Source organism: Aquila chrysaetos, chromosome 6 (genome assembly GCF_900496995.4).
Source record: "Aquila chrysaetos chrysaetos chromosome 6, bAquChr1.4, whole genome shotgun sequence".
Classification (NCBI taxonomy): Eukaryota; Metazoa; Chordata; class Aves; order Accipitriformes; family Accipitridae; genus Aquila; species Aquila chrysaetos.
This window is the reverse complement of record NC_044009.1, coordinates 31,827,606-31,837,732: the sequence shown is the minus strand read 5'-3', so window position 1 is coordinate 31,837,732 and position 10,127 is coordinate 31,827,606. Positions and strand designations below refer to the sequence as shown.

Below are 10,127 nucleotides of genomic sequence, written 5' to 3'. Positions count from 1 at the left end.
TCAGAAGGGTACATTGTGGTATTCCACTGAGAGGAAGAAGCCCAGCTGAAGCTTAGGAATCCTTCACCATCAGGTATGTTAAACAATCAAATCTACATACTACCTATCTATACAGTATCCCAGGGATGGTTTTCTTCCACATCTGAAAAGTTAAAATTGTCATAGGGGGAAAAAAAGTATCTCTGATACATGGCTGACATATTAGCAGTTTTCTCCAAAACTGGTTCCAAATGTTTCTGTTGACAAAGACTATTCACAAAACTGATGCTACTTTTTCCTGTGGTATGCAACCAGAGGTGAGTCTTGTGGAAATGTTAGCCCTGCCTTCTCTCTTTAAAAAACATTGTGAACTCTCTCCTTAAGAACAGCATATTGCCTTTCAAAGCAATCCTTTCTCATAGCCTTACAGACGTGTATGCTGTGTCTCAGATTCTAAGGAATTTTCTACATTAAAGCACTTAAATATGGAAGTTAATTGAACTAAGATTTTAAATGCTTATGTCCATACTACCTTGATAGTCAGTCTCTTGCAATCAATAATAAGAGTTTCCTGTTTCAAGGACCAGTTTATTTAATGTGTGTAGTGGGCAGTTTTCACACTTACAGTGATATGATGTCAGTGATGTTATATCAAGAATTTTAGATAGTTGTGTGAAGCAGTAAGCACTATTCTTATTTGACTTCAGATAAAGCACTGTTGTTTTCATCTCAGAGTGCACTGAAGTCTCCACAACTGAAAAAGTACATGAAACCTTGACACAAATTATGGAATAAGGATGTGATAAAATAATACATTTATTAGATTTATTCAGCAGCATCATTTTCCAGTTGTCTTTTCTAATCAAAGTATGTTACAAAGTAATTATAAGCATTCTAACTAGAAATAGTATATATCTTGAGAACCTAGATATAAAACAATCAAATAGCAGAAGTCTCAATGATTATAACTTTAGGAATCTTTAATTTATATGACTAGCTAGCCAGGAATGCTGAATAACGTGTTCCTGCAGTGGTACTTGGAGTTTCCTCAAATGGTTCATGTTGTGGAAACTACCTTGGCTGATTAATAGAAAAGCTAATAAGATGTACAGTAAATTCTGATGGAAGGTTATAGAAATAACCAGGTAACTACAAAGACTGCATTAGTAGAAATTGTTTCCCTTTCTATTAATGTCCACCTCAGGAAATAAATAGTCAATAAAATTAAATTTTCACATTTAAAAACCTGAATAATTTCTTAAATGAACCAATATCTCTCATATTTTGCTGTTTGAAAATAAGCTGTTATACAAATCTAGCTACGTCATTTAACACTACAAATTACTTCCAGAGACTCCAGCCAAGAACAGAGCTATTCCATCAATGAGCAAGAGAAAATCTCATTAAATTAAGTACTCGTGGCACTAAAATCTAAATATATCAGATCTTTTTAAGAGCACTATTAATGGAATGGTGTTAATTGGAACCTAGAGGAAAAGTATGTGTCTTATGGATTGAGAGGAAATTATTTTATCTCAGGCAGTTAAAATACTATAAGAACAACATTTTGCACAGGTAACTATTCAGCATAATGAAGCTGCATTGACCCTTCCATCTTTTGTTTAACACAAGATAAACAGAGACACCCATTTTTACATACAGTAGTATATAATAGGTGGTAAAGATGCCCAGAGCACCAGTAGAAGTTTTAAAAGGTGCTGTTATAAATATATACTCTAAAGATCCTGTAAATCAGTAATGTTCCTATATTTGCCTTGTTTGGTTCTTTTTTAGTTTAAGCATTTATATAATGAATTTATCCCTAAAGATACAACCAACTGCATACAGATTTCTACTAGCAACATCACCGAACAAGATAATCTTTCAAAAATTTACAAATGTACAATATATTTATAACATTACTTTCAGACAGCTTCAGTGCAAAGATATACATATAGTACATCATGATAATTGTTCATAAAAATAGAAATTGGCATTTGTCAAAAAACAAGGCATAGTTTCAACATACCTCTCCAGCCATTGGCTAAGAGATGTATATATTTTTATAAAGCATTTGAATGTGAACCTTACTCTTCTGTTTATAAAAAATATATGTGCAAATGGATGTGTCTAATTTTCCCTAAATCAGTTACCTAGTTATACCACAGAGTCCTCTTTAACAAGATTGGCGGTGTCTTTAAATGTATCCTCTGTTGCTGTATAAGCTAATGGTTGGTCTCTCTTCAGCGTAATCTTGGGAGGCAGCGAAGGAGAAGGGGTAGGGACATTTTCTGTGTCCTGTTGCTGTTCCTTTTCCATCTGAAACAAAAATCCAAGTTTAGATTCTAATGTACAAAACATCCAACTTTAACTTTCAGAAATGTTAAATAAATATCCAAGTATTTTGCTAAAGTCAAGTGTCATGGTATAAGTTATTTCTGCAAATCACCACCTGTAACAAAATGAAATGCTAATTTCACCTCAGATGGTACAGCTGAGTAAATACACTACTACAAACTTACTCCACACACTGGGACTTCTATTTTAATGCTTAATGTCAGGACTAGCTTGCTATGTCTATATGCACATACATGAATGTAGATAACATTGGCACTACTACTGTTTGTAAATAGTTACATTCATTAATGTCGGGAAAATGAATCCCTGGCTTCCTGAACTCTCTCTCTCACCTTGTTCAAGCATTAGAAACCTAAATTCTTCACAAAAGGCAGCTAGTTTTAGTCATGTGACTGTAGGACTGAGATTCTTAAGTGACTTAGGCCATCTGGAAATTTTAAACTGTAAGATGAAGAGGGCTGGAATTACCGGCTTAAGTCAGTAGAACTCCAAACCTTCATACCCAAGTCAGGTGAGAATTGCTCCAGCAAACATACCACCCACTGGCACACCATCTTAAAAGAACTGTCTCATCCAACTGTATGGATGAAAAAAATAGGGCTGGTATAGAAACAGAGCTGCAGTACACAGAGCTATTGAATTTTTGTGCAGTGCTGAAACCAGGACTGAGAGGGCAGAAATAGACACATCACTCCTAGTGCACTACAATAGCTTCTCACTTGCGCTGGGTCCCTGAGCTGTGCCAGAATGCACCAGCAAGCTGAAAGTAGCTCCTGAGATCCTGGACCAGGAGCGGACCGCAGTGCTTGGGCTGGGAAAGCAGAGCTGTGGGCAATGCAGCTGTGCTGCCTGAGCTGGATGCCTGTTGAACACCTCCTTCTGCACGAGACTTTACAACTTTTCTCAAAACTACTTCAGTCCTACCTTGACCTGGGCTGGAATTTCTGTGCTGCTTCACTTAGCAGCAGAATCTACCCATAATCTTTATCCTATGAAAGCAAGATCAAAGTCCAACAGTACATTAGCTGAAAAATAGAATTATACAATATTAAGCAATACCTCCGCATATATTGGGTTTTCAAAATTAGTGTTTTGTTTCATTTTTCTCTTGAAGAAACTCCACTTTGATTCCTGAAACATAGAAATTATTAGAACTTTACATATTTTTCTCACAACTTCTCTGGAAACTGTTGTTGGACTTCATTTGCACTGACTGCTAACTCAGTCATTTCAGCTGGATATTCTTACATTACCATGTTGTAATTCTAAGCATGGGACCCAACTTTCTTCTCTGCTAGATAACCAGTTATGGTTATTTAACTTAAAGCAGTATTCACAAGGCTAGGCCAGAAGGCAATAAAAATGACTAAATTAATTCAAGGAAGCCTATCAGTCCAGACAAATAGGTCAAAGGGGAAAAAAAACTGTCTGGAAAACAACACAAAAGAAATTACTGAGGGACATGAAACTACAACAAAAGGCTGACAGAGCTGTCATTTCAAAGCTCATCAGAAGTGCTTTTTAGTGCACAATGTGTGAAAATAGTCCTGTAAACAAGCCACCATCAGCTCATTCAGATGGATTTTAAGGCAAAAATATATCTTGCATGAATCAGAATAATCTAGATGAGGCAATACTTGATCTTGATTCTTCAAATGTCCTGCAAGAACACATAGAACAAGTGTCTTAAATGTCCTTGCTAGCACTTTTAAATATGGATAAAATTACAAATAAATGTGAAAAAGACAATGACAGTACACTGACTAAATGTCTTATTTCAATTTTCTGTACTAAACCCCGCTGGATTTTCACTGTTGTAGACCAAAATGTAATTTTTCTTGGGTTTTCTTTACATATTTTATAGGGGAAAAAAAAAAGAAAACAGACACACACTCTGCTGCTTCTATCAAGGTATAATTCATTAGGCGTTTACAAATAATCGTTAGAAGTCCAAAGTAAAGCCTTAGTTATAATAATTTCTGCTGGGGAGCAATGACAATTTTCAGACTAGTATCTGCCCTGAAAATGAAGCACAAACAGTGAAAGGAAATTTCTGTTTCATCTATTCACTTCAAAATAACTGGGTGGGCCAGGAAGAAGAGGGGGTTTAATCCAGATAGATCCTTACTGTGTGCCCTGGGCAATTCCGTGCTTGCGCTGCTTTTCTCTTATCAAACTTCCTGACTAGCTCTTGTAAATATGGTTCAGTTAGTTGGTCTCGATGCAGATAATGTGCCAACTCTATGGCATTATTTAAAGACAATTGAAACTATATTGCAGCTTCCCTAACAATTCAGTTTCCCTGATTTGGAGCACAAAACAACCAAGGCAGCCTCAGAGCATTTCTATGTCCTACCTGAGGTGCATCTGTACTCTGAGAGGGTTCCTTTGGACTAGCAGATATCACAGAGGCATACACAGGATTTTCAAAATTTTCATTTTCCTCACTACCAGCTGCTGCTACCTGGAGGAGGAGAAGGAAAATCAACATTATTCAAAGAAGAAAAGAAGGTCATAAAGGAAAATGAAGGGTGAAAGTCAAGCCTAAGTTTTTCTTACGTGTGTCGGCCGAACAACTGTAACTGCACTGGCTGTGCTGGCTCCACCATCTCTGGTTGCATACATCGGATTTTCAAATGTGATTGGCTGTTTCCCTGACTCCACTGCAAAGTTTTCATTCTATGAAGAAAAAAAAAAAACCACCAAAACAACAACTGCAGTGCAATAAAGACCTCCATACTCCTAGGAATTAACTTACAGTCCAATTCTTCATCTCAGGCAATAACGAATTACTTTCAAATAGGCTTAGACAAAATCTAGCATCTGTTAAAATCATAACATTAGTTTACCATTCATTATTTTACTCCCTGACTTACCAGCCTGGACCATTGATTGTTCCAATATTATCCCATTTCCTAGCTGGACAACCGCCCCCCCCCCCCCCCCCCCCCCCCATTTCAATAACTGACTCAATGTATTTTATGATGAGGAAGGATGACTCTCACAAATCACACCTTCAACAGGGAAGAGATATCAAAGGAAGCATAATCCCAAAATAAATATTTCATTTTAGAGACGTCAAAGTGGCATACAAATTAATAAGGACTATCTGACATATAAAGGAATGGGATTCATTCATTTTGTCCCAGCAGGGAGACTGCTATATTTTTTGAGACAAGACAGTAAGTGCATCCCCTTAGTTATAACATATGAGTTATGTCAGAACTAAAATGTTTCACAGTTTTTTAGCATATCTTTTATTGTGAATCAATGCTTTGCCCATGCATGAAGACCACTGTGTGGATAGCAGCTGCTTCACACATATTGTGCCAAACCCTGAGCTGCAGCTATGGTACACAGCAGGTGGGCAAAGGTGCTAAGTATTTCTTAAGAAAATATTTACTGCTACATAAGGATAGCCACCCAGGGCTAGCCAGCTAAGCATCAACAAGTAGAAGGGTAATGAAAGCAAAACCCCACCCAGACTCACTTGTCCTGCTCCTTGTCACAGCCCCATCACAGGAATAGTAAGGAATAACATGGGAATAGTATATCAGCTAGTTCTTTAAACCTGTCTCATTTCTACAAACCATTGCTCATGCCATAAGGATTCATGCTTTGTGCTATCCGAGTATAGGTCTTGACCACATAGTAAACTCGTCAGCTCCCTCAAATTAGCCCAGCTTGGCTAAGAACAGCCACACTGAAAAATATCAACTCATGCATATGTGATGTTAAAGTTTGAGGAGGCACATCCCACAGTTCTTCGCTGCCATAAACCAAACCCTTTGAATTCCTTCCCAGTGAACGATACAATTGTTTGTTTATACTCTGAATACATAGGGAGAATTAACGCCACTTAAGTAGAAATAGGCTGTATCCAGACATGTTATTAGCAATGTAAAAACTGCATCAGTTGGACTTCAGTATGTCAATATAGGCCAGAAAATGGAAAGTACCATAAAGTTTTTCATGCACGAAAAAGATTTGAGGTAATATTCAAGCCTAAAGCTACTTTCCCAGTATTTACCGAAATGTTCATATGGTTATTTCATTACACAGGCTGCCTAGTTTTAATGAAGAGTGTGTTTCTTCATCTAGAAAAAGGTCATATAGATATATTATGAGCTTATCTTCACTAGCTGTTTCATTTCATATTAATTTACTGTCAGTTAAGTCTGTAATTTATCTTTAACTTTAAAGTTCAGGGAGTTTCCAGCGTAGACTTTGCAGCAAGTGCTTATTATTTAAACATACCTGTGATCTGTTTCCTATAAGTAAAAATCTTTTGTACATTGTACTTCTTGGGGTAAACAGTGCAATATTTTTTCCAAGGAAAAATTAAACAGTACAGGAAACACAATATTTTCATTTGCCTATTCATTCCCTGTACATTCCATGAATATGCTGAAATAGATAAGGGGGTAATTGACTTAATTTCCACCATAAAAATCTTGAGAAAAGTCACATTATTTTGAAGAACAGGCTACATTTGTCCTTGCCTTCAATTTACAAAAATCTATTTCAGGAGATTATCAATCAATGTTCACTTCTTTTTCTAGAACACATTTATCATCTCACTATCTTTTTTACATAAAAGACTTCCCTCTATCAGCTAAAAATGAAATTAAAAGAACACAATTAAAAAAAATTATTTCAGAACTAAACCTTACCATTTGCATTGCTCTGTCTATAGCAGAATCTCCTCCAAAGCCAGAGACTCCTATGTCCATACTCTCATCTGCTCCAGATCGGAAAGTTACCCCATTACCATTTTCAGTAGATTTTACAAGACTGCTTAAACTACCAACAAAAACAAAACAAAACAAAACAAAAAAAGGAACAGATTACACTGAAAAAGAGCTTATAATACAAACTTTTTCTAGTTGTTCTTCTAAGCATAATTACCACTTGGTATTCTGGAGAAAAGGAGGCTGAGGGGAGACCTTATCGCTCCCTACAACTACCCGAAAGGAGGTTGTAGTGAGGTGGGTGCTGGTCTCTTCTGTCAGGTGGCTGGTGATAGGATGAGAGGAAATGGCCTCAAGTTGTGGCCGGGGAGGTTTAGGTTGGATATTAGGAAAAATTTCTTTACTGAAAGGGTTGTCAGGTATTGGAACAGGCTGCCCAGGGAAGTGGTTGAGTCACCATCCCTGGAGGTGTTCAAAAAGTGAGTAGATGGGGTACTTCAGGACATGGTTTAGTGGGCATGGTTGATGGTTGGACTCGATGATCTTGAAGGCCTTTTCCAACCTAAGTGATTCTATGATTCTGTGATTTTTGCTGGCTATAAGCAAGCTAGCAAGGGCACCAGAAGTAGTATTCCTGCATTAGTTCAACAGTCTTTTTAACCTAAGTTCGCCCATTCAGAATGGTCTCAACTATCTTTATGTGTGCTCATGTAGATATCAAATGAACTCAATGAATTACAATTCCCCCAAATTTACCTACATTTTGAGTACTCTTACTTCGCTGTTGATTTACAGACAAATGCATGAATCCACTCAGTTATTCAAATTCATTGAAACTGATTTTAAAAAAATGCAGCTGAAATTGCATACAAATTTGTGGATGTAATTCCAACAACAACTATACTAAAAATATTTATGCATGCAAATCACGAAGATACCTACAGGATACTGTTTTCATATAAGCAAACGTTCAATCTGCGTATAGATTTATGGTAACCACAAGTGCACGTTAGATTTACATGAGAAATACTGGAAGTGGGCTGAAGGAACACTGTCAGGGTCAAAATAATAGGAGCAGTAAAAGATAGTATTGAGTAGCCAAATACAGGACCTTCCGCACAAAAATCCGGGCATGCAACTCCTCAAAAACATGCAACTACATATCCACTGCAGAGTTAAACTTTGAGTTCATTTTGTCAAATTTGCCTAACTTGAAGGAAGACAGAAGCATTGAAATATTCTTTCCATTTGTGTGTCCTCGTTAGAGCTGGTTATGCTAAAATTTTGCCTACAGCTGGTGCATTGTGCACACACTTTACCAGTTGGCTCCATAGGCATCAGCTGATTCAATTTAAAAAAATGTAAATCTTAGCTGTGATTCCTGTACATGGACAAGTTCCATGTTAAGGGCAACAGGTAAGCTATAGCTTGATTAACTCTCCAGTAAAGGTATGAGTTAACGGTTTAAAGAGGGATTGAGCAATGCCAGCACTAAGGTATATTCATGGCAGAAATGAAAACTGTGAATCAAGCCTCACAGACAAAAACCTGACATCTCCATTTCACATGGCCTCATAACTTATACGAGAAGTGTTGTTGAACAGTAAAGTTCAAGTCAGTACATTAAAATTTCTACTTGTTCACTATCTGATGATGCAGAAAATTTCAATTCAAGAAAGCAAGCAGCAGTGAATTTCAGTGAGCAGCTTAGGGATCTCTTACAAACTCTTTGTCCTGCAGGATTGATCTGCACAAAATTTTTGCCCCAATTTAACTATGTCAGGTCATAAATAAATTTAATTATTTCAGTGTAATCCTCCAGTGAGGAAGCAGTTATAGCTACATCCACATTACTGATTACAAAGATTTAATTACACTGATTTAAGAGCTACTACTATGAAATTGGTGCAAAGACTATGAAGATGCAGCTTTATGCCTTTAAAAACACAGAATTTGCTTAAAGCTAAAAAAAATGTGAAGCATCACATTCTGACATCTTTTTTAAAAAAAATAATTTAAAATCATTACAAATATGTTTTCTTTGTCTTCCTTTGATTTAAAACATCACATGTTTTTGAATGATATTTCATAAAGCTGGTTTTCACTGGACAGTATGACTGTCAGGAGAGCAGGAACCTATAAAAAGCCCAGATTTCTCAGGCACTGGAAACAGATAGAAGTTCACTATACATACCCCATATTATTTTTAAACTGATTAATACAGTGTTGCAGATGAGCTCAGCCTTTCAATGTTAAAAAGATCTCTTTGCCAGAATCACCTTCTGACAAAGTTTTATAAAAAATTAAAACATATGTAACTATGGTCTTTTGTATCTTTTTGAACTGAATATCCAGTTCCAGAGCTGGTAAAGAGTCTTCTATATTGCTCATTATTTAAAAGCTAATTTGGAATGCAGAAGAGTTTTACAATAGTCCTTTGTTACAAAATAATGATCAGCTATGATATCTCTTGGAATCAGAAATCCACTTGAATTGCCGCAACACTGCACTTCCTGTATTCCAACAGAATGGGCACATGGCAAACAAACTGGATTTTTCAGAAATATTTAGTAACAAACATACATTTTGAGTGCACAGACATTCCAGCTGTGAAAACCTTCAAAACATACCTTGGCAGTTTGGGAAGCGCTGGTAAAAGGGAGCCTGTTCGTCTGTAGTTAAAAAAGCCTCCAACTGCTAACACTCCAATTATTATGATTAGTATGACTGTCAGCAAAACTGCTACTGCTGCTGTCAAAGAAGAATAAGCAAACATTCAAGCAAGCATAGCTCAGTGTAAAAAAGAGCTCAGAGAATTACAAGCTTGACTCCGAACAGGTATCATAGGGAGATACTATACATTCTTTAGCTCAAAACATCAAGTGTAATATATACTTGAAGCTTACTTGTTCCAGGAGGCACTCCCTTTGACAATCCTATTTCACAATAATTCCCAGTGTAGCCATAAGAACACCTGTAAATGTAAGAAGGACAGCTGACCAAATGGCTTTTATTAAGTCTAAGATCTCAGCTTTATTATTATATTCTGTAATGTTTATCTACATGCCATAAATTTTAACTCCATGCTCAGTAATTATA

The 10,127-nt window shown here is 36.6% G+C and overlaps 1 protein-coding gene across 6 annotated transcripts in view; it reads right to left on the bottom strand.

Annotated features, from left to right (window-relative positions):
• Positions 1–650: 650 nt before the first annotated feature.
• LRP2 (LDL receptor related protein 2) overlaps positions 651–10,127 on the bottom strand; it is a 135,106-nt gene continuing 125,629 nt past the window's right edge. For 5 of the 6 annotated variants that reach the window (XM_030018645.1, XM_030018646.1, XM_030018649.1 and 2 more), the window contains 7 exons: positions 9,935–10,002; positions 9,659–9,779; positions 7,011–7,140; positions 4,897–5,016; positions 4,694–4,801; positions 3,397–3,468; positions 651–2,298 (listed from right to left, as the gene is read on the bottom strand). In XM_030018645.1, the coding sequence (XP_029874505.1) occupies positions 2,137–2,298; positions 3,397–3,468; positions 4,694–4,801; positions 4,897–5,016; positions 7,011–7,140; positions 9,659–9,779; positions 9,935–10,002 (781 nt within the window). In that variant the 3' untranslated portion in view covers positions 651–2,136. The remainder of the gene's footprint in view (positions 2,299–3,396; positions 3,469–4,693; positions 4,802–4,896; positions 5,017–7,010; positions 7,141–9,658; positions 9,780–9,934; positions 10,003–10,127) is intronic. The other variant, XM_030018647.1, reaches the window with a different exon arrangement.